At 30.8% G+C, this 26,458-nt stretch overlaps 1 protein-coding gene across 2 annotated transcripts in view; it reads right to left on the bottom strand.

Moving 5' to 3' along the window:
• LOC129220238 (pre-piRNA 3'-exonuclease trimmer-like) overlaps positions 1-13,353 on the bottom strand; it is a 90,025-nt gene extending 76,672 nt beyond the window's left edge. The window contains exons 1-5 of one of the 2 annotated variants that reach the window (XM_054854603.1): positions 13,225-13,353; positions 8,734-8,816; positions 7,187-7,238; positions 2,537-2,610; positions 2,389-2,425 (exon numbers count right to left, since the gene is read on the bottom strand). In XM_054854603.1, coding sequence (XP_054710578.1) covers positions 2,389-2,425; positions 2,537-2,610; positions 7,187-7,238; positions 8,734-8,812 — 242 coding nt within the window. In that variant the 5' untranslated portion in view covers positions 8,813-8,816; positions 13,225-13,353. Of the gene's footprint in view, positions 1-2,388; positions 2,439-2,536; positions 2,611-7,186; positions 7,239-8,733; positions 8,817-13,224 lie in introns of those variants that run through there. The other variant, XM_054854605.1, reaches the window with a different exon arrangement.
• Positions 13,354-26,458: the final 13,105 nt, after the last annotated feature.

Genomic DNA, 26,458 nt, shown 5'->3' with positions numbered 1-26,458 from the left:
GCATAGAAACTACTTGTTTGGCGGTATCATACGTTACTTTGTCTTTTTCATGGACTTTCAAACAAAACACACTTTTAAACAAGACTAAAAGTATCATTAATATGAGAAAGAGCATTCCAAGTAATTAAGGAAACGCATTAAAATATAAAATAAGTCACCAAGTAACAAAAAAGCAATCAAATAACCTAAAAAGTTTGATTCAAATAATTTGCCAATTTAATGAAAAATAAATAAAAGCAAAATGTTAAATCAACCGCAGAAGATATACATGGAGTCTCATTAACATGTTAAATCCGAAAAAGAGGAGCAAACATGGCGATGACATGAACATCATTTTTCTATTTGCGGTTATGTAGAGAAAGTGAAAAAGTTTCCAAGTCAAGTGATGTACGTGCAATGGAAAAGTACCGAGAATTGTACGTTTGGATGTAACAAAAAGTAATGATTTTATTAGTGTCTGTGATCTAAAACTGCATGGAATGTGTATAAAGTACAAAAATGCAATATCGTAGTGTCTAGTCTGTCTTAGGGGGATCAAGAAAACACTTTAACTAGTTACACTCCAAGTTTATTGCGAACCAATGCAAAAAAGTGTTTTACAGAGATTCATTTTCCAAATATCAACAATTTTAACATGATTTATTGTAGAGGTTTTCAACCAGTGGCCCGTCGAAGGTATTCAAATGGCACAGAAAGTTTTCCACCTAAACTTCAATTAGATATGCTGTGACTCTGAGCTAAAATTTAAATTTTTTGAAACACATTAATAAACTTTTATTCAAAGTACGTATCCGAAGACAAATATCCAAAAGTACGTAAGCATGCATTGTTCATGTGTTCTATCTCTGGTAGCTCTTACATATGTGAACAGTTGTTTAGTCAAATGAAGAATATGAAATCAAAAACAAGATTATCAAAGCAAATACAATGTCAAGTTTCTCATTCAGAAGACATTTTAGTCCCTCCAGTAATGTGAGCGTTTTTTTTTTTTTTTTTGTAAGAGATAATTTTTATTGTTGATGAGTTTTGAAGCAACATTATGTATATTACCGTTCTTCTGTTTTAATGTTTAAATTTACAAAAGTATGTTAACTCTTATTTTACTGAACTTTTTTTTTTTTTTTTTTGAGCACAAAACAATTGGAAATTTAAAAACTGTTAACCATACATTTCCAATATGAAATTATTTAAGAGCTGTAACATCTTCCCCTTTTCAAATTTCTGCATACATTATTAATTTGACTATTGTGTGGCCCCCAATCTTCATAAATTTTTTTGATGTGGCCTTCGGTGGAAAAAGCTTAAAGACCCCTAATTCAATGGTTTACTCGCTAAATATGACCAAATTGAAACCTGTTTGAAAAAAAAAAATACTTGTCAGTAAATTTATGGCCAACTTGCTACTGTACAGACAAGTTAGAGACAAAATCTTTGCAACCATAACCTTGCTGATATATTGCCAAGTGGTCAACAAATTATAAAAACACTTAAGTTTGCATTGAACTTAAAACTGATTTGCCCCAAAAGACGAGTAATAGACCTCTTTAGGAAAATTCAACAGCAACCAAAGAAGGGAAGTACACAACAAGGCCCAACTCAGAACCTTTTAGGGCACACCGTTTTTATGCGAGAGATAAACATGCATATGCATAAACATACATACACAAAGATGTCTGAAAAACTCATGATAATTTCATTGGAGATCGTCAAAATAGATATTTTGGGTATCTAAATGTTCTTAGGTACATATAAAAGTGCGGTCAGGCCGAGAAAACCACTCAAAATTTGGGGGAGAGCAGAATAGAAATTACGGGCACTATTTGAGAGAAAAAAATTTTGCAGTTACAATAGTTCCTTTACTATGTAATCCTTCCCTTACTATGAAAGTTAAAAGGTAATTAAAATCAACTTAACATCTCAATTTTATTTATTTTGATTTTTTTTGTTTTTCTCAAAGTTTTTCTTTTAATCCCTGGCCGATTTGAATACTCTAAAGGTCAAAAATTCAAACTAACTTGGACAAATCAAGGAACAATTTTGTTCTTCATGCTTGTGTTAATAAAATAGATAATCTTCTTTAGAACTAATTTATTCAGTCTTACATTAAATACAGAACAAATTATATTTTATATATATTATGTGTCAACTCTTTTAAGTCTGATTGTTTTGTTCAAATTAATCAGAACTGAAAATCAGAATTTATTTCCATTTTTTCAACTTAGTTTTTTACTGTAACATTTTCATTGTATTTAAAGTATATCACAAAATAAGAATAATATACATCTTTTTTAACATGATGAACATATTTATCAGTTTCAATGAGTTCAAATTATGGAAAATCATTATTTTTTTTTTCAAAAATATTTTCATTAATTTAACATAACTTACAGATTTTTGTTTTGATGTTTTGTAAAAGTTGACAAACCTGAAAAACAAAACTAAAACTTACATCATCAAGAAAGGTAAAACTCAATAAATAATTTAGAGAAAAAAGAAAAAATACTAATTCATAAAATTTATTCAAAGGTTTTCTCACCAATTTGGCATGGGATAAAATTTGAAGCTCTGCTTTTCAGTTTTTGGTACCTTGAATCCAATGTATCAAATAACCTGTAACAAATATTCCGTGAAATATAACCTCAGCAAGAAATTTCATCCAAACTATTATTTTTTTTCCTAATTCAATAAAACACAATACATAAATAAAGGTGTCAAGGTTTCTGATTGGAAAATATCATTATTTCAAAAAAAGAAAAAAATTGTGAAGGAAAAGAGTTGATATCCATGAAGATGCTTTTTGGTTGTCAGAAAATAAACATTAACAGCCCTTTGGAAATTTGCTATTGGAAGTCTTGCAAGCTATTTGCTTAGGAGGCAAATTTCCATTAAAAAGAGGGTTACTAAAAAAAACTTTTTTTTTTTTTTTGTTTTAAACACCATTTCTAAAAAGAACAATTTTATTTTTGGACTAGCGGCACCCGCACGGCTTTGCCCGTAGTAGAAAATTCAAAGGTCATTTGGTTTGCCTGTATATTAACAAATAATGGATGATGACTTTCTCGCCAATTGGCTATGTTAAATGGTTTGCCTATATTACGGTTCCACGTTATGATGGTTTCGTAATTTACTATTCCACGTTGCGATAATTTGCTCAGAAAAATTTTCTTAAAATTGGAATAGAAAAAGAGCAAAATTGAATTTTCAAAAAATCGCTTTGAGGTACACACCTTCATGCTACAAACTAACTTTGTACCAAATTTCATGAAAATCGGCCGAACCGTCTAGGTGCTATGCGTGTCACAGACCTCCTACAGACATCCAGACAGAGAGACTTTCAGCTTTATTATTAGTAAAGATTATCATGAAGATTTTATGAATTAACTGTAGATGAACATTTAATATTCACATTTGTGTCTAATTTCTTGATTATTGATTAAATAACTAAGAGTAAAATCCTGTATTTTAACTTCCTCAAAAGTAGAGCTTTCTATAGGGGAAATATTGTTTGAAAATCTATAAATATTTATTTTTAAAAATGCACTCATTTTTAAACTTACACATAAATGAACCTTGACATAAATAAATAAATTAAAGAAATAATTAACTGTAAGGGTTAAGACATGAATTATTACAAATAGGGTAGAATAAAATTTTGTAAATTAATTTCCTCATAATTATAGCTTTCTATGATAAGTACACGTATTCTTAAGCATAGAAAGTATTTTGCAGTACCTACAAATGAGTCACAATTTGATGTACATTATACAACTTTAAATATCAAAAGACCAACTTGAATTTTGTTTCAAGATTTAAAAAAAAAGTTACAGATCATGTAATAATTTATTTAATGTATCAGTTGAATACATATACAAATAGGGCAAATAGGCTTTAAGAAAATCATATTTTTCATAGTAGACATTATTTCTCATGGTTTAATGCATTTAGGTAAACATATCCTTTTAATCAAAAATCTCTGATAAAAGACAAGTTCTGAAGTATTTTCCTATCCTAATGTTTTCCTCATTTTTGACAGTACACATCCAAATAATGAAAATATGTTCTTAACACATTTCAATAGTAAAGACTGCATCATAAAAATTGATGTTTATTAATTTTTAAACCATGCATACAGAGAACCTCCTTTACTATTTTGAGATCAAAAAAGTTCTTTGAAAGGTGAAAATTAAGCATTCAATTTTATTATAAGGTTTGCTTCATTTGTGATGCAGACATCAATATCATCAGTATTGAAATTCGTTAATAATTCACTTCTTTTTGTCTGAGACATGCCACCCGCATTCCACTGTGCATCCATTTAGCTCTACTCTGCCGTGTCCTTGTCGACCATATGGATATTGCATAGAGTGCCTGCCAAAGTTGTAGACCATTCTGGCGGTTAAATCATTGCCCAGGGTGCACCACATGGAGGTAGGTCTACAATGCAGTGCCTCACGGATATTTTCTGCTGTCAAAATTTCATATATTTTTTCCCTGCTCTGACTGCATAATCTATCATGAATGCAAAAAATGTGTGGATATTAGAGTCATTTTATGCCAACGCTAAGTGCTCTTAGACTTCTTTAGTTTTTTTTTTTTTTTTTGTCATTTAAATATTATAGAGTTAAGATTTATATACAGTGCAGATTGCTGCAATGATACATGATTTGTCTCTATAAATCTTAAGTAATTAAGGTAGTAAAATGAAGTCAGACTGAAACATGCTTTTTGGGCTATTTTAAAATGTGAAAGAGAAATGAAGGAAAAATAAATAAAGACAACAAACTACTTGGATTTTTTCTCCATGTAAATTTAGAAAAACTTAGTTGATCTGCCTTGAATATGAAAGAACCTAATAGAAAAAGTTGCACTTATTTAAAAAAATAAATAAAAGAAAGAGAAAGGAAGAAATTAAAATTTAGCAAACTTGAATTACATTTAAAAAATATAATAGGTTTGCAAATTTATTAATTGGAATTTATTTCTAAAGCTTTGATGGTTACTTTGCATTAATTGGAGTGTGTGAAATTTATGAAAATATTTAAGGGAAAACAATTCAGTTCAGCAAAAAAAAAAAAAAAAAACATTTCCAAAAAAGCTTTTTTTAAAAAATACACTTGGTCTAAACTGTGGTTTAAACCAAACAATCCTGATTTAAAAGGTTTCTGGTATGATTTTTACTGGCACCAATTCACCTCAGCACAAGTATGCACAATACATAAGCATACTGATTATATAAATAAAAACAATTTGTAAATATAAAATTCTCTAGTACAAAAAAAACACATTTTATTTATTTATTTGATATAATACATGCATATAACATCACTGACCGAGCAAGAAAAATTTAAAACTGTCTGAAAACTTTAAAACTGTCTGAAAACTCAAATAATTTCTTTAAAATTTTCTGCAAAAGAATATTGTGCTTATTTCTGCAAACAGCAAAAATGAGAAATTGAAAGCAAGTAAAGTATCACACTAGCAATCAGCATGGTTTTTCAATCATATTTATACTACTTTTTCAGAATCATTAATTGAGGATACCTCAAAACTTACAACTGACATTTGCCACTTGCCGAAAAAATGTGTTTAAAAAAATATTATCTGCAAACTTTGAAAATTTCCTGTAAACAGAGTTTGTCCAGTCGTCAATTTTATCTGGGTCTGGTAACTGAAGTTAAAACTCATATAGTTGCGGCAAAATGACTTTTTTTTTTTTTTTTTGTAGAAAATGAAACATTTCAGGTGCTTATCAATGGCTCTCATTAAATACCTAGATACGGTTTACATTAGCGATGCTGAACCTGCAGCCTGTTGAGCTTTTCAGATTCACCTAGCTAAGGTATTTAAAAAACTTAACAAAACATGATTTGTGCAAGAAGAACTTTAAAAGCCATTTCTTTTTCAAAAGCAATTGCAGCTTGATTTGGCCCAGAAAATGACTCCTTTTAGATAATTTCTGCTGGACTATCAAAGAAGCACAAAATTAGTAGCCACACATTTTTTTTTTTTTTTTTTGCTAAAGCCTTAGTAAAAGTTATCAAGCACTACACATGAGAAAATAGGTTGTGCCACTAAATGCTATTGAAGTGGTTCATACAACAATACATAACACACTTCATAGCATGTTAAACTTATCTATTCTAGTGACATTATGAAGATAACTTTTTTTTTCATCTAATGGGGGCAGCATTTTAGGCTATTTAGCCTTTTACCAGACCTAGTGTGATCCCCTAAAATGGCATCCAGTCTTTCATGTGCCACCATTAAGGTGCGGATGTCAATGACACGGATAATTTGGACGCCCAGTTTCCACCAGATGGAGGCACCTAGCAGGGCCAGATTTAAAGGAGGGCAGGCGGGGCTACTGCCCTGGGGCCTCCACAACAAAGGGGGACCCACAATAAAAAAATTTTACAAAATATCCTAACTTTCACGGGTCGAAAATATCTGATATATACATGTATATCAAAATATTCAGATCTATATCAAAGTATCGGATATTTTCGAAAATATGATGATCTTTTTGAACCCTGATTAGGGGCCTCCAGTCCTTCATTGCCCTGGGGGCTTCACACTTCCAAATCTGGCCCTGCACCTAGGCTCTCTTTTGATGCAAAATTCGCCCTAGGAATTTAATTTTGCCAATAGAACTCTAAGTCAAACGAATATCCAAGAGGTCTTAATCATACCACATGGCCGCTAATGATTTTCTGAATCTTGAAAATCCACCGACTGGCAACCCATAGGTCAGAACCTGAGTTCACAGGCATAGAAGGCCAGTGCCTAACCATCACACCACCAGCCAGCTTTTATGAACACAAATTGAAGCTTTAAAAACTGTTCATAAAAATATTTGCTTTCAGGAAAACGATAGAATTTCAGAGAATATATGAGAATGTTAATGGTTAATTCCTAATGCTAAAAAGATTTTTAGGAGAAAGGTTTGAAATTGAAGCTAAACGATCCAGCACCTGAAAGGCTCAAATGATGCTTTTAATCAGTACTTCCAAACAACTGAGTATACATATAAAAATGGATTATGAATTAAAAACATATTACTGCAAAATGCAATGTATAACCTTCAACTTTAGGTCAAAAGCGTAGTCCTACATGGAGAATGATACAGATATACACATTTAGATTACTAATCTATCAAAAGATTTAAGGTAATTAAAAAAATACATACCTAATTTCATTTGAGTTCTCCAAAGTTAATCCTGTGAATTCTGTATCCATGGCTAGTTGCAAACAATGCAAAGAAAAAACTCAAATAAAAATTATATATAAATGGAAGAAAGAAAATACTGACAAGCATAAAAACATATATAGGACGTTCAGAAAGAAAGTTCCGTTTTGAAATAAAAAAAGAACAAATGGCAAAGACATTTATTGCCCAAAAATCTACCACCCTTCCACTATTTTTCGACATTGCTTCTGTGATAGTACAAGTTTTAGAGCACCCTCTTCGAAGGATTTGCGGCATGTATAGTCAACCATGAGGTAACGTGTTCTTTCAGCTTGTCATTGCTGGTGCGGAAGAAGAATAAAGGAATGAAATGAAAGTGGATATGAACCAGTAGCCGAGTGAAAATCTTTGAGTTGATTTTTATTTTCTGGCCGGTAGACATAATATGTAAAACAACCTAATATTCTATGAATTTACATTGATTATTTTTCTTTTATTTTTCCCATTCATTGACCTTTTCTTTGGATAAACTTAAAGATTTCATTTCCATGTATGGATAAACTCATATCAATAAAATGCATCTATGTATGATTCATTTATGCATATTTTTTGATCTTATTATTTCTTAGAGCTTTTCTTTCTTTCTGTGAAATAACTGACAAGCATTTTATGTTCATTTTTATTGAGAAAATGTTATAAAGACACTTATTTGAGGTAGTTTTTAGGGTATAGCATTATAATTATAGTTTAACAATTTTGATTAGGTTAATAAGCTTTTTATTTTACTCTTTGCAACTAAAAGTTAATGCTATTTCTATTTTGTTTTCATTTCCAATGGCTCAAATTTATTTAGGTTCTTTATTAGCTAATATCACCCCAAAACTTTGTTAATTCTTCAAGGCTATTTTTTTTCTGTAAAAAAGTCAAGAATACATTCACTTGAGATCTTTCTTTAACATGTGCCTTTCAAGACTTTTATGTTTTGCAATTTTTGCGTTAAAAATTTTTAAATACATAATTTATAAGACGCAAAAAACAAAATATCGCTCTCATGAATAAGATGGCAATGCTTCCATAGTGTCCTCAACTGTAACCTAACCACCATTTTAGAATTTGGAAAAACAAAACTTGTGGCACAATAAATTTGTCCTAATTTTAAATTTTTACATATATTATTAATCAAAGAAACTGTTTTATGCAATTACAACGTACTGTACCATTACTATGTATCAAATAGCAAAGGGCCAGCAAAGCTGACAGTAAAATTATTTGTTTGCATTACACTCGTGTTGTATGTTTTAAAATAAAATTTAAAAAAAAACACAGTGTTTTATTATTATTAATCAAATATAACACATTACATAAAATAAAATGGTTAAGAAATTCAGCAGGACAACTTGTGTATTCATTAAATAATTATTAAATAGCTACTATTTGAAACACCTGAAAGTAGAACTTTATGCAACTTAATAATATGCATGCTTCCTGTTTTCAATGAGGGACATTTAAATTAACAATGAATTTAGAAAAATGTAAAATTTTCTCACCAATAAAAGAAGCATTCCAAATGGAGCTCTCAACTTGAGGCAAGATTTCTTCAAAATTCGCTTTGGTAACTTCAACCATGATTCTAAAATTTCAAATGATTAACTGATTAATAAGTCTTGTACAAATTTTGTAGATAGTTTTTTTTTTATGTACCAAAGTTGTATGCCTTCATTCTTATTTCTCTCTAACTATATTTTTGTTTTTCCCGATTTTCACCACCTACAAACTTGGTAAGAAATTGAAGAGATAGTACCAAGTTGACATCTTTTTGATGCCAAACATAGACATTTTAACTTTTGATACATAATCATAATTTTTCAAACCTAACAGCAAAGGTGCAGAATTTTGGCCCACCATTGTGAATTAAAAAAAAAAAATGTAACTGCTTCTATATAAGCAAAATTACATTGACCTTATTCCCAACACACTTCAAAGCTTCAATATTTATAACAGGTTAGAGACACATGTAACAATAAGAACTCAAATTGAAAAAAAAGGAAAGAAAAAACAATACTTGGCACACAAAATACTTTAAGTTTTTAATCTTTATTTAAATTATATATATGGTACAATAAAACCATTCTACGGAAAAAGGAACATTTTGTCAAGGGCATGACAGCTCATATATTTCATTTAAAATTATAATTTAAAAGGGTAATGAATAAAATTTTGGTGCTTAAGGAATCGCAAACGTATGTGTGATTTCTTAAGAAAACAAATTTGATTGTTACATTTTAAAATTATTCCTTTTTAATAAAATAGATAAGCTTTCACGTGTGGGACAAAATTGTGGCTTTTTTCGTGGAATGGCGGGGTTGAAAAGGTTGTCTCAAAAAGGTTGAACTGTAAAATGTGGACATTAAAATGAAATTATTTTCGCTCAAGCGTTGGGCCTCACTTTTAGTTACTCGGGCTCTGTTCATCTAAAAGCACCCTGCCCCTTTTTCGGTCTGGGAAACACTATATTACCAAAATTATTTCATTCGTTAAAAGTACACAGAACTACTTGTATACTACTCATTTACCCATCAATGCAAACATTTCAATAGATGAAGAACTTTTACAGACGGTTTTCAACTTTGACAGTCTAAGTCAGTACTTTGTATGTCTCTAAAATTCACTTTGAAAATTTAAAAAAAAAAATTTTGGTCAAGTTACATTTTCAGTACAGAGCATATTAGACACTACAATTTATTTCTACTATTTATGATGGTATTAACTTTTTTTTTCAGCTATTTTGCTCAGTATTACCTAATTTGTAATTTAATACAAGAAATGCACTTTTAAATCCATTCAAAACCTATATTTGTATATAATACCATCCATTTCATTAAAAAGAACAACAGCAATTACTGATTTTTTTAAAAAAGCATAGGAAGTTAGAGATTAACTAGTTTACAATAACTCGTCCCCCCCCCCCTTTTTCATACTCTTTTTTTTTAATACCCTAGACCAGTGGTCCCAAAACTTTCTTTATATGAGGGTTGCACCTCATATTAAGATGAATGTCATAGGAAATAAATTTTACATCTATTTAATTTCTTTCTAGATAACATGGAAACACACAGAAAATGAGAGAAAATTATAAAACAGTAAATTATCAATGTTACATGCTATAATTTTATCATTACTAAGTTTCTGTTTTTCAGAAATAATTTTCTGACTATTTGACTTCAAACTTGCAACAACAAAGTGAAGATGATTTGTTACATTGCAGGCCACATAGAGCATTTTTCCGAGCTGCATTTTCTGAAAGATCAGCAATTGCTGGCCTTTAGAAATTATGGAAATGTATGTTTCACTTAGTGTATGACTAATAAGAATTCAGAGAAAAGCGGGTGAATAAATGTATTTATTATTTGGACAAGAGTTCTTGAAATTATGAATTTGCTGCTAAAAATTTATTGGATTTCTTCACTCAAGATGAACAGTTGAGGCATTATACTGCATAGGCCCGAATGTATAAATTATGGGGGCCCCTGCTATAATATCTGTAGGGCCCCTCCCTAGAGGTCGGCAGTTTATATTTGCAACGTAAAAATTCTTAGTGCTAGGTTTTTCTTTTTTTTTTTCTAATTTCTTGTGCTCCTTAAGGACATGGGCCTTCCCGTACTAGGAGGTCTGCAGATCCGGACCTGATGCTGCCCCTTGACCCATCTCACTTCAATGAGATATCGTTTGATGGCAATGCTGCAACTCCTGAAATGTTATGGAGTGGGCTTCTAAAAATCAAGCTCTTTGACAATATCTTTCAAATATGAAATGTTCCAATAGATTATCTAGGCTAAAAACAATAATTTCTCTAATACTTATGGCTTTTTAATTTATCACTTTTGTAAATCCATTTTAAATATAATACACATTGGAAAACTCATCTAGTTTTCAAAAAAAAATAGAAGCCTTGGAACTGATGTGATATACCCCACCTTTGGCGACTTTTTCCTGTTGGCGCCAAGAAAGCGTCGCCAAGAAAACGATGTATGACGACATATGTCATACATCGTTCTTAGCGATGCTTTTTTAGCGCCAACAGGAAAAAATCAGATAAGAAAACATGATCAAAGCACTTCAGAACACAATATATATAAAAACAACATAAAAGCACAACAAAAAACATCACGAATATATTTTCAAAAATGTACTGGGCCGGGGTTTTTTGTAAACATATTAAAATACAATGAAATAAATTATTGTATTAATTACAAGTCGAAATTAATGCATTAATTTTTTTTCATCATTTCTCCGGGATACGAGCCCTCGGTCTCATAGTACTTTCGTAATGAGACCTTGGCTCGCCGGCCCTGCCTCGGTCTCATTACGAAAGTACTATGAGACCTCGGGCTCGCCAGGACCTCGCTCCGTTATCCCTCCGACTGTTAATATACATTACAGTCGGAATATGGTCACATTAATGTATATTTTCATGGAGACACCCAAGGGTGGCTCCTTCCAGTCAGTGTACAATAATGACACAGTTTTAAGTGTGAAATATGCACCATTATTGTGCAGATTTATTAATAAAATTCAGCATTTTTAAGAGTACAACCGAAAGAACTTTCAATTGTTAACATAAAATTCAGTACCTAAAGGAGGCACGTTAATAGAATGTCTAAATAATTCGTGGCATCGATAAGAATTAACTTTTAGAACAAAATAACCGTACTATTTCTGTAAAATTAATTTACATACAGTAAAAATAAAGTTAAAAACTACTAGAACCCCTCAAGAATTTGTAAAAACAAAGAATTTTGGAAGTGAGAGGTTTTTTTTGAATTCTAAAATAAAGAACTTACCTTTTTATATGGTATAAATATTCACACTCAGTCTAAAACAATACATCATATGACAATGGCACGTTACAGATACACACCACGTTGGAGTTAACTTTTAATTAACCTTCAAGTTTGAAGAAACTGGCATTTTCTAATGTTTTTACTTCAAAACACAACTACTGAATTTAAACTAACACAAAATAAGCATTCCTGTAAGGTATATTGCACGAAACAACACCACGTATCTCTCCTGCGTGAAACCCAAACAACCCAAGTAAACAAGTTTGAACAGATCTGTAAGATTGCCTTCGGGTTGCTAAACACAGGTTAGTTTGGCCAGGGATGCCATGCATAAAAAATTATCGCCTCATTGGCGAGAAAAATATTTTAATTTTGTGCAAAAAAATCGAATGTCGCCAAATGGGGGGGGGGGATATCACATCTGTACCGAAGCCTTTCATTACAAAAGTATGCAGACCGAGATAGTCTGATCAATTAGGCACCAATCTCATGGTAGCAGGCTCTACCAGATGACGAAGACCTCTCATAGACACTAATGGTGACTGGTGAATATTACATTTGTGAGTCAAAGCCCTGCAAGTTTCCACTGTGGGAGTTCTGCATCAGGGGTGGCTTGGTTTCTGGTCTGTATCAGTTATGTTGAAGTACAGACAGATATCATGCTTACATGCATCATGTACTGTCTGAGCCAAGTTGCACTTCGTATCTTGTAAGCTCATATTTAAAAGGAAGGCGTACCGTTGGCCTTGAATCGGTTAGTGTTTTAAAAACGTGGCCAATTTTCCAAGTCGTAGGTATAAGAAGCAACATAAGCTTAAATTATGTAAAAATGACAAGTATTCTGCATTTCCATGAAAAATTCTTCTTTGAGATTTACAACATTTTTGAATAAGACTAATTTGTGTTAAAATTAATAATATTTTCATTTGAACAAATAAAATCTTAAACTTAAAATCTTTAACGTACAAAATGAATTTTGAGAGCTTTTATAGTTGCCGGTCGAATGTGCGGAATACAGCCTGAAAGATTGGTCAAATTTTCGACTTCAACCTAAAAAAGGTTCTTGCCAAATATTCGATATTTGCCCAAATCACAATATTTTTTCATCCTTCATACTGTTTACTAATTTTAATATATTCACTTGGTATTTATTTAAAAGAGTAATTTTCACTTACAGTGTATTAAATACATACTGACCTATTTGAAGTTCATAAAATCTTTTAAAATAACTTCATTCTTTGAAATAAGTCTCAAACTTTTCCGAAGAAAGTAATTTAAAATACAATTTCCATCATTCCAGCGGTTTGTTTACATTTTATTCATACCGTTGCCATATATTGAAAACCAAAAGCTATAAACTTCCGGTACAGAAATAGAAATTCCGGAGTATGGATACTTCGGAGTACTACCACTATCCCCAAAAACCACCACCACCACATAAACAGTTAGCGTCTTTTAGAGTCCCTATATGAATACGTTTTTATTTCTAGTGTGGTGTTGCTTAAATCATTATTTACGGATGATGCAGCAGAATGGCGCATGGCGCAAGCTACGCCATTCGCAACTCCTCCAGAGCTTGAATACGCTACCTTGTTGTGACTTACAATACTACCGAAAAAAGTAAAACATTCCATTCAAGTGTTTTCTAGGGTAAATTACACGCTTCAGACAGTTCATGGTGTAATGTCATTTCAGAACAATAGAAAAGAAAGCTTCCTACAAACACTACGATAAATTACTGTCATTCACTAATCTTCAAAGCAAAAGTTATGGCATTTACAAATACAAATACAAAAGTGACGACCAGCAACAGGCTCTGGGCCCAGCTAGACTGGTCCTAGGCAATTTACAATCCCCAGTGAAGATCAATGGCCCTCTTAAAACTATCTACTCCCTTGCTCATTACCACCTCTTCCGGTAAACTGTTCCAAGGTTCCACTACCCTGCTATAATAATAATTTTTCCTCATATCCATAGCTTTGTTGCTAGCAATGCTGCACTGTTGGCTAAACTTTAAATCCTGACTTATTAGGACCCCCAGATCAGTAACTTTGTCTGCCTGACTAATGACTGAACCTAGCAAATAATAACTTGTACACTTATTTCCATGTCCTAAATGTAGCACTTGACATTTCCCAACATTAACAGCCATACCCCATTTATCAGCCCACTCCGTAATATGATCTAGATCCTCTTGCAGCTGTTTTGCTTGTACTTCATTTTCTACAGTCCCCATAACTTTGACATCATCAGCAAAACAATTCATGTTCCCAGAAATATATTTGTTTGTTTTACCTTTTTCATCTGCCATTAGACAGTGGCTGCAGCGCCCTCTACAGTTTATTAGAGTTGCGAATTGATTTTTTTTTTTGGAAAGGGGGGCGGCTTGGAATGGTATTTTTCTTTTTTGGGGAGGGGAGATCCTTTACTCTGGCACCCTAGACTAATGTGGAAGAAATGCCGAGTTTGGGAAAATTCCGGATTATGGGAAATATGTACAACAGGTCAGTCTCCTATAAAAATGCATTTAAAGAAATCCATTTCTTTTTCATTCAGATCTAGAATCTACTCCCCCCCTACCCCCCCGTTAATAAAGAAGAGAAAAAAAAAGCATGATGATGAATTAAAAATATCTCGCTCTAGCGATGACAGTTCCACCATTCCTGTCATCCTCTGACCTTTTCACTCCAGGGTCCCTGTTTTGCTCCGGATGTGGAATCCTCCCCCCCCCCTTCCCCGTGAATAAAAAAGGAAAATAAAAGTACGATAATGAATTAAAATGTCTCTCTCTAGCGAAGAGCGGTTTCCCATCCGTGCTGGTTTCACCCCACCCTCTCTATTACTTTCGACTTTAAACCAAATGACTATCACACATTTCTTGAGCGGATAATTCCTTCAGTCAAAAAATCTTTGCTGATCTTCATGCCATGCGCGCCCATACGGGGGGGGGGGGGGTAAGTGGGGGCTGAAGCCCCCCCTATACATTAAAACTTTCTGGCAAAATCTTTGCAGAAATGTAAAAACATTTCTTCTCCAGCCATTAATGAATGAGTTATTAAAAATGTCAAATTTTAATAGCTTTATAATCTGTACCGCAATTAGTTTCTATGGGGAATATTTCCTACTAAACCATGAAGAAAATATCTGGGCCTCCCCCTTAAAATTTGGCATATGGGTGCACTTGCTTCATGCTGTGAAAATAGCCCTCCGATACTTTTTTGACCCAATACTGCAGTGGGATTCATCTCCTACGGTTATTTTTTCTCGAAAGAAGGCAAGAGTCATAAATAGAAGTGGAAATTATGCACAATAGGTAGGTACAGTTCATTTTGCTCATATGCTCTTTGTGGGCAATAAGAAGGAGTAGAACTTTTGCACGCACCCAATTTACAAACATAAGGCCTAAAATTCTTTTTTTTTTTTTTTTGGAGTGGGGAGAAAGGGGAGACTACCTACAAACTTTTAATTTTGAGAAGGCTGACATGTTTGGAAGGGAGCAGCAATATCTTTTTATGCTCACAGCTTTCTCTGTATCCCTACATTGGAAAAGTTTTGTCTTTGACACAGTTTTTCTTCACAAATTTATCAAATTCTTAATAACTGTTCCTGCACACAAAATATTTTTACAACTTTCTTAAATATGATCTCACACCCTTTTAAGTAGAGGATTTGTTCTATTTGGGTCCCCACCAGCACAATTTGATTTTTAACTCCTAGTTATATATGTACACAATTTTAATAACGAAATAAAGACAAAATAGTTCAAGCAACAGCTTTATTTTCCTTTGTAAAGCTAATTTAAAACATGTGTGGAATTGTGAACAAAAAGCAACAGAATGTTGCGAGTAATCAACAATAAAAGCTGCTACATTTTCATGCATTTCAACTATGAACATAGAATGTAAAATATGCAATAAAGTCATAATGTTTTCGGCACATATAAGACAGCAAATGACAAGATCAGATAAGCGAGGATTCTGAGAATGTAAGAAAAATCTTGAGTTACAATAATTATTTGAAATGCACTGCTAATTCCAAACAATTTCGGATTATGAGTCAATACAAAGGGAAACAAACACCAAGCATAAATCACATTTTTAGCTGCTGAGTATCATCAACATAATGGAACAAACACACTGTACATACATACCCTGTTTTATTTTAAAATCATCAAACTATACCTCAAAACTAAGCTCCCACTTCCAGGAGTGGAAGTTGGATCTTTACAACGCATAGCACGTTTTTTCATTCAGCAGTTTTCTTCTGCTAAATATAGGATTTATTCATTCAATTTTTAAATTTAATTGTAAACAAAAAAAAAGGAAGTTCAGTCAGATATTGACCTGATAAACAGAACATAAAAGTTTAGAGAGATAACAGGTTTACTGTTGTTTAACAATAAACCAGAATAAAATAAAGGTAAAGGTTGAAAATCTAGTAATGCAAAAGTAAACAAAAGAAACAGATAAACGTAAACAAAAATTTTATCACAGACAAGTTGATGATAGATATTTAAAAATGAAATCAGTTAATATTACACAAGAACGTATGTAAATGCATAGCATGAAAATTTGATTTTCATGATTTCTGTTAATTATTACCAGCTAGAAAACATTCTTTCTATTTTAAATAAAGTAGTAGTTTAAACAATAAAAATAATCAATTGTAATTTAAGTAGAAATTATCACAACTATTTGTTTATGTGCAGTATTCAAGTTGTCCTACAGCCTTAATAAGAAACTAATTTGATTGCATCAGATACTTTAAGGGTTTCAGTACAGATTATTTTTCTTTTGAATGCAAGAATCATTAGATTTTATGACACAAGAAAGGGAAGATAAATATCATAGGAACATCAGTCATCACTTAAAATAACAAAGATCTAAAATAAGACAACAAATTAAGTGGAAATATTTTTATGGCACTACTAAACTACATGGGAACTGTAATAATGTGGCACAAATGATACGTGGGTCAATTTTTAGCTGCATTTTTTTTTAAAGTTATTATATTTTAAAGTTTAGGACAAGCTGTTTTTCAGCCATTAATGTGAGTCAAAATGCATTTCACATTTGCAACTTGACTAGGTATTATTATGGCATCAAGATTTCAGTTGTGAAAATAATCAAATTAACAGTTGCAAATGTCAGTAAACTTGCATCACAATAGGAACTTTCATCACTTTTAGAAATCATAATGTTAGGAACAAGCATTCTAAAATTTTCAATGCTGAAGCAAATTATGTATCATTCAAAATTAGTTAGACAGAGCACAGTTATATCAAAAAATAAATTTTAAAATTTGGAATACTCGAAAAATATTCATATGTTATTTTTCGACAAGATGGTAAATAAAAAAAGAGAAGATGTTTTAGTTATGTCTAGGAATAAGATCTACTTGTAACGTAAAATTTTACTTGGTTTGGTGCCTAGTTTCAAAACAGCTCAAAAACAAGATAATTAGTGTAATATTACGTGAAATTATGTCAAAATAATTTATGCGTAAAAAGAAAGGGGGTGGGAATCAGGGCATTCAAGTGGCACATAGGAAATTTTTAAAATGAAATAGAATAAAATTAAGCAGAACAGACAAAGGAAGCATTAAAAATAAAATAATTAATTCAAACACAAATTGAAATCCAAAATGCAACAAGATTATCTGTTTTTAATGGGAAGAAAAAATCCCCCAACAATAGTGTTAAATTAAATATTTTTGAAGAAAGGGTGGGGTTCTATGGGGATCTATTATCTTTCTAAACCACTATTATAAAAAAGCAACTTTAAACCATTTCTAAAAAGGTTTTCTATAAACACTTAGAACTAAAAGATGAATAACTATTGAAAAGGTAATGATATGAATTTTTACTAAGGCAGCTATGAGAGAATTGAAATGCAAATGAAACTTTTAGGATTTAAAACAAGCAAATATATAAGCAACAAACTTAAACATCTGAAAGGGAAACTACTTAAAAAAAAAACCTTTGAGGTTTAAAACAAGCATAAAAAAAGCAAGCAACCAAACACGATTGAACATTTAGAAGGGAAAAAATATCACAAAAGTAGCAAATGTAATGTTGTTATCACACATTCTATGAAATGAATTTTAAACACTATAAGTAATAAATGCATTAGTTCTACAGACAATAATATCAATGAGAAAATCTATCAGAGAACTTAAACAGAAGAAAAGTAGAAACGAAGTAAATTGCAAAACAATTCGATCAAAATTAAACAACACTTAAAATATCTGATGCAGGCTTGCCCTTGCACTTACATCACTTCACACACATTTCTATTAGAAGAGTTTAACCAAAAAATAACAGTAAAAAAATAAATATATAGTAGGACCTTAAAGAAGAATGATTTATACATTTTCTTGTGTGCGTGTTCTATAATTTTAATGAAATTAACAAAAGCATGACAAAATTTATGAGTTAAAATCTGGTTTAAAAAGCATATATTGTCGTCTCAGAGCAACAGTAAGACATCATGGCCCAGGAATAACAGTAAAATATTCTACTTTTGCTCTGGAGATGACAATCAAAACATGGAACTACATGGCAAAACTCCAAGTAGTTGTCTTTTATTTATTTGTCCTATGCATGAAAATGAGAAAATACAATAGGGCATTGCCAATCAACTAGCAGAAAACTAGATAATTTCACTTAACAGCAAATAAATGTCTATCTATATTTAAATGCATAATAAAATCAATAACAAATGAAAAGTATTTACAATTATACTTGTAACATTTTTTAAAAATTATACAGCATTATTTATTATATTTAAAATATGAATTGAAATGTAAAATTATGAGTTAAGTTAATCTCTTTGAATACTAACTTGGGCTGTCGACAGATCATGTCTACAAACATTACAGAATTCTCTCTTGAAGCAAATGCTAACATTTTCAAGGTTTTCAGAGAATGGCAATGATTTACTTTTTAAATAAATGAAGCAATGTTGAACAGCATAAACATATTAAGTCTATAAGAACTGATAGTACAATTATTATGAAAATTGTATCTATAATTTATTTATCATAGTAGATCTCGACTCTGATCAACACAAACAAGGGACGGATTGTTTTTCAATATCTAAGTTACTTAAAAGGTGGGTAAATGCGTTTTACAAATATTAATTAAAATGTTGAAATAAGAATCGACACTAAAAAATATTTCTAAATCAAATTGAAGCTCATTTCAAGAAAAGCAAGAAGAATTGCTCAACAAAATGTGGTGCCTCGCACTATGTTTTGCTCAAAAATGAAGTGTGTAAAATCATATGGATGATCCCATATCACCATGGGGATGGTCCCCATATCACCTATGAGTCCACCCATAAATATGGGTGAAAAATACATTTGTTCCAGTAACAAATTGATCATGACAGTTTTTGCGTAGTCATTTAAAATGCTGAATAAAATTGTAATCAGCAGCCGAAAATGAAAGAAAACAAGTACAGTTTAAGACATCAACGATGTAATATACAAAGTAATCTCAAGTGCGGCAAACACAATTTTTCATTAAATAAAACCAAAATTGATTGAAATATACAAATAAATTAGAACAAATTTAACACAAGATCGAATCATTTTCTTTACGTAACACTTGTGCTATGAGACTGCAATGTAGAGACGAAAGAGTAGCAAGCAAATAACTAATAAGCATAGTTTGTAACTGGCTTTGAAATAAACTCATAATTCTAAAATCAGAAATGGATTTTTATATGGTTAGGGTTAAATGTTTTACAGAAGTTTAATGCTAAAGAATAACTATGAGCTATCTTACTATATTTTAATGCACAATTTTGAAACAATTTTTACACATCACAGGTGCAAAAATTAGCAATTTCTTAATTTAAGCGGGGAAAAAGGATTGCAATATACTTACTTTATATCACAAAGCCTAACACAGAAAGCGTTAGAGAAATGATAAAAGTCATTAAAAATTTGTTCGAAACATGTGGATCATTAAATTGCTTTGACTTGAATGAAATAAACATCATAAATCTTTAATTTATATTTTGGTATAAACATGGCGACAAAAGATGAATGTGTCAAAATTTGTTCAATTCCTGCACAGGTGTTTGTTCCAATAGTTTTTAAGTTCAAATTTCAGATTATCTCACCAAAAGAGTTCCAACATCTCAATATCACGAACAATACAAAACAAGCAACAAAGCTGCTACCTTCTTCAAAAAATTGTAGCTCTTTCATTTGGTAATAAAACTTATTTTAACACATTAAAAGTACCACTGATTGTACATGCTTTTTACAGAATGTTAAAAGTGGCTACATCCTAAAATACACATTATCACATAAGACTAAATAAAAAATAACTAAAAAAATATAGAAAATTGAATTATGTAAAAACTTGACAACATCCTCATTCACATGAGCATTGTTGATAATACAGAGAAGATAATTTGAATAAAAATTCAGTTAACAAAGCACCATGTTATCATTAAAACTCATAATGGTGCCATAATGGTGTTTATAATGCAACAATAAAATCACTAACAGTCAGCATAGATTTTTAAAAATCTTGTAGAACAATGTTTATATCACCGGATTTTATTTTCTCTGATCGAAGCAATAATTCATATAAAATGTAAAAACATTGCAAACAAAGGGAGGGGCAGGGAGCATAAACTTTGACAAAAATCAAAAGATAAAAAATTTAATTTCACAAAAAAAATCACACAAAAGAAAACAAGAAAATCAGAAAGTTACGACAAATTTCAAAATGAATTTTTCCCATCAAAACGCACATAATTTTCAGAATGATGCATTGAAGAAAAATAATTTGTTTTTTTTGTGGAACTGAAAAATTTGAACGTAACTTTCACAAAATATACAATAATTTCAAAACAGATAATGTAATATATTTTAAGGAACTAAAAATCCAAAATATATTTTGAAAATTTACAGAAAATATGAACAAGATTTAAAATATCAATATCTCTCTAATGGCAAATCAATATTATGAAACACGCAAACAAAGTATTCTTTTCAAAGATGAATGCTTTGGCATAAGAAATATATGCATAACATATCCAATTAGGTTAAGTGATTTTTTTTTAATTATTTTAAACTTAATAAATAATGATATCACAATTTAATTTTGATTATTCTGAATTGGTTTACATTAAAAAATTATATCACACTTTTTCGAAATGTATCTATACATTTGTAATAAAATAATAATTTCTGAAAATCTCAGTAAAAAACATGCATTTTAATTCGTTATTTTGATTTTACGGATAAGACAGTTACAGAATGCAGCTTCTTCCTCATGAATACCACAAGCAATACCAACAATCAAAAATATATCTCACACACTAAAACATAGGATAACATTAAACTGATATCACACCAATCTCTTAAATTGTAAAATGACTTGTTGATCAGTGGCATAAAATAACATCAGTAGAGATAAAGTTTGTGCTGTGTACACTTCAAAACAGTGCACCGAAGGCATTCAGTTTCCAGGCAGTCAGTTCTTCACTATCTACACTAAACTATTCTTTTCTACATTATTGCGTTACTATTATCACAGCATGAGAAACATGAAGAACATCATATTATCACCTATGTCAAACTTTATTGCTACCGAAATGTTATTCATCAAGTAAATTAGTGTTGTAACACATTCCAATGGGGTCGTTTCCAAAACTTTAAAAGTATTTTTTTTTTCTGAAAGAGCATGTTGAAAAACAGGATTTGACCATTTTTAAAATTATTTGACAAAGTTTAGTATTTTCTAACAATTATTTTAATCAGTTCAATCTCATTTTTTACTTTTCTGCATTTGACATCAATACTAATGAAATGCCATTCACTGATGCCATTGGCGCAGAGTGCAATATTTAATTTGCTTCTTTACTCACATGAACTGGCAACAATGTGGTTGATAGCAAGTGTAGAGCGCAATATTTAATTCACTTCTGAATTATCATAATCTGTTAATGTAGTAAACAACAAGTATATACATTCAGCCCACCAGCAGAATGCACGTTGAAGTATATCATGTGTGACGTCATATAGATCACGCCTTGTTTGAAAAATCGGACATTTAAAAAAAAAATGAAAAATTAAATGCTGGGAAAATGAAAATAATTTCTGCGTCCATGTTATTTATTTATTTGCTCATTCTATCAACTTCAGTGACGAAAAGTAGTACTTTTAACTGAAGGAAACAACCCCATTACATGAATACAAATACTCTGGGAACTATATTCCACAATCACATTTTCATACTTTACTTTAATTTACCTGCAACAAATGTTTTCTTTACAAGTAATGATTTAAGAGAAAAGTAAAAAACTATTCTTTCTAGTGCTGATAACTGGCACTGGAGTAAATATTAAAATAAAAAGAAGCTCTAGATAAAAAGGGAAGCACATTAAGCACGACACACGCAAGATATGCAGTTCTAAAAGCAGCTAGTATAATACTATCACATTTCTAAGAAACATTATCTGTATGTATATGTTTACGCATGTACCACATTGCACAAAATGAAGATGATTTTTCAACAAGTACTTTAAACGAAAACAAGTTACAGTGAATCTAAAAGAAAAAAATCTAAACAATTAAAAATTGCTTTTGAGTTTAATAATGACAAAAAATATTAATTTGGAGCAGAAAAGAAAACAATGTTAATGATTTCTGTTTATTGCTTTTATTTAATAATGTGCAAATGAGAAAACAAACTTAAAAAAAAAAAACTGAATTCTTTGCTTAGACTCCAGTGCTTATAGCAAACAGATGTTTCGCAGCCATCACTTCATCTGGACAAAACTGTTCAATGGATCTTTTAAGCTATACTTGCAAACTTCAGGAAATGAACATCACTCAATTTAGGGACATAAGTTTTATTAGTACTACTAATTTGCTGGGCAACCATATAAAATTAATATTGCTTGCTGCATTAAAAAATGCACAAGACAAATAAGAGAAAAAAAATCTTACTCTGCTGTAGTTCACTTGAAACTTAATTTTCACAAAATTAATAAGAAATTAGTTGGATGGAAGCATTATTGATGGAAATATTGAAAATGTAATATAGGAAAAATAATAAGGGAAAAAAAACAATGAAGATTTTGTGACAAGAATATGCTAAAGAATTTTCATAATTAATGCAACAATTGTTGAATAAAAAGAAAATGGAACTAAGACTCATCATCCAAGAGCATTTTGAGCAAAAAATATGTTACAATTACTAACATGTCTGCAATATGGAATGGTCAATTAAGAATGATGCTCATTAAACTTAACCTTTAAGTTCACTGTAACCAGCTTTCAATTTCAAAGAATTCATAAAACTAAGGATATAGCTCAGCTACAATTAGTAATAGAGCTGTAAGATCACTGCAATAGGTATTTTTTTCCAAAATATATGAAAAATCAGTTTTGTTTTTAAAAACATTTAAAGGTTTTATGTTAACACACTTTAACAAGATTCTATTTGTATCAAACCTTAATATACCATTAATAGGTGAAATGTGCAACTCCTTATGCAACATATACATAACTCTAGGGTGATTTGAAAGTAATGTGCATAAGCCTATTGGAAACATGCAATATGGAACATGTGAAGTAAGAAAGAATAGAAGCCTTGAAAAATTTATTGAAAATGAGGTTAAATTTTAAATAAATCTATTGATTACAGAACATTTACATTTCTGTTTATATTGCATTACAGGATAGCTTACATTAGAAACATGCATTAATATAGGTAAATCAATAACGGCTATTTCACAAAATTCTTTTATATCTGGTGTCTCAAAACAGCACTCAAAATCCATACTTTTCTTTGTTTTTCAGTATTCAATATTCTGATTAAAAAAGTCATTTTATTCTTTGTAAAAAATAAAAATTAAAATACGAAAATGGCATTAGTTTAATGCAGCGTTTAAAAAGTAACTTTATAAGAGAATGCCTCTCAAGAATATTGGTGTTTATACAGAGCAGTGTTTTTAAGCAATGCATCGATATTTTTCAATTTAATTTACAACTTATAAGATGCTAAAATTACACGTTCTTTAATAAATGTGATGGAAGAAAACATTCCAACTTTCAAATGGATTTAAAAATGAGTTTTATCAAGCTTAATGAATAATAATAACGTTACTTTGATATGTGTTTCATGCCTATGGTTAATGAAATAAAAGTTAAAAAAACCCTAGTTTAACACTGACTTATTTGCAACTTTCGTGATATTTATAAATTGTGACATTGTGGCTTGTAGACATCCTTTAAAAAGAAATGTGCATGCAGTGTTAGAAATTAGCTGTTGTCAGGTGCATTTTATGACCACATGCTTACTTTTGACACCAAGATTTCCAAAACTAGGAGCCAAATTCGACCCTTCAAATTTTGAATTGCTTCGAATTTTGTCCAACTCATTGTATGATTGATATTCATGAAAGAAACATTAGTTTTTTGAAGGTTTCTGTAACCAAGATATGTCATTTTGATAGGTAAAAACTTATTCCATAAATTATCATGATGAATCCATTCAAGTTCCTATTTCTAACACTGGTGCTAACATACAATTTGTTAAAAATTTTAGTGCTGAATGTACTGTTTTTAGTTCTGTTTTTTAATGCTATTAGTAATGTTTTTCATTTATTTTGGTGTATGTGTATTTGATCTCTAAGGAGGTACAGAAACAAATCTCTAGATCCATCAACATGCAAAGCAAATTTTTGCTGGCAATGTATAAACATAATATTCAATCTATTTCTTCATAATCAATAAAAGCAATGTGATAGTGACACTGTTTTTGAAGAACAGAATTTTAATAAGTGAAAAAAAAAATGAATACTGAAGAACAAAAATATTTAACACCATTTTACTGCAAATCGTAAAAAATAATGTAGATTATCATATCACAAGCTGGTTATCAGCAGAAAGATTACTTCCACTGCTCCAAACAAGATGTTTTCAACAAATTGAAAACATCTTTGCAATCACAAAAAATAAAACCAAGAAAGCCCAATCAACATTTCAACTCTCCTATGGCAACTACAGTCAGAAACTTTAAAAAAACCAGTCAAGAGACAAAAATATCCTGACTGTAAAACACTTAAAAACAACACTTGACCACACCATCACTAGGAAGAAGGAGGGGGAAAAAAGGAACCTCAAACTGACTGTACAGTTCATGATTTAGCAAACTGCCTGCCTAAAAACAAGTTTAACCCTCTTGCAGAATGAGCCTGTGCTCCAGGAACTAAGACCAGCAAGAATCACTTTCGTACTTGTGGAAGAACACTGTACATATCCAGATTATATGTAAAAGCATACATATAACTACTTTCTCACTCCAAAATCTCACTTGAACAGTTAACATGAACTATCGATGCAACGCATTTTGCCACTTCGATTTACAGCAAAAATCACTTTGTTCAAAACCAAGGCAACTTTTTCCTGAGTCACCCTTCGAATGAAGGAACTTCCTTGAACACCATGATTATTGATGACACAATGGCAAATGCACAAATTCTTATTGATATATATGTATAAGTTCATGCTGGTTATTTACCGATCACAAAACAGATTTACTGATAGATATATATATCTATATATATTACAAGAACAAATGACAATTACATGATAATGCATGTTTCCATTAATGTAAAACATGCTACAGATACATTAACATTACACTAATTTGAGCATAACTTCATATTTATGTAATGTGCAGGCAGGAAACTTCTCATTCTATGTAATGAATTACGTCAAACAAAGTAATAGGTTGTAGTTATTCAGAGAGCACCTTATAGTAGACGTGTGTCAACGTTTCGTAATATCACCGAGCTAAAATTCAACAGCCATTGTGTAGTAATAGAAAGATAAATAACTTCTCATGTAAAACTGGCAGTATTGTGATCCCATATTTTTTAAGGTAAAGCACCTAAATTATTAAGCAGCAACATTGGATGGTAAACACTGAGAAGGAAATGACAACAAACATTTTGGTCTTCATCAAGTTTCAGATACAACAAAAATAGTACTAAGTGGGCTACGAGATAATTGAGCTTCCACTCCCAAGACGTTGGAGTGATTATTGTTCAAGAGCAGACATTTCTGAGTCGATGGTACAGAAGGTTAAAATCACTAAAACTTCTAAATTTTCATATATCACCACATGGTTGGTTTCTTCTCCTTATCAACGAACGTTTTTATAAAATATCAAATATATACAAAAAATTTCTTAAAATAAAGAGCAACATAAATTTTCGTGACAAAATTTACAGATGAACATAAAACAAGCTCTTAAAAACATATAATCTTTTTTACAGATTAAAAAATTAAACCAAGTGTTATTAGTTCCAGAATAATGGCTGGTGGTGCTAAGTTATCTTTATCACACTTTTTCCCTTCATTACACATACATAAATTACTACTTTATTTCTTAAAA

Source organism: Uloborus diversus, chromosome 4 (assembly GCF_026930045.1).
Source record: "Uloborus diversus isolate 005 chromosome 4, Udiv.v.3.1, whole genome shotgun sequence".
Taxonomy (NCBI): domain Eukaryota; kingdom Metazoa; phylum Arthropoda; class Arachnida; order Araneae; family Uloboridae; genus Uloborus; species Uloborus diversus.
Note: the sequence above shows the minus strand (reverse complement) of the source record. Positions and strands in the feature narration are given on the sequence as shown.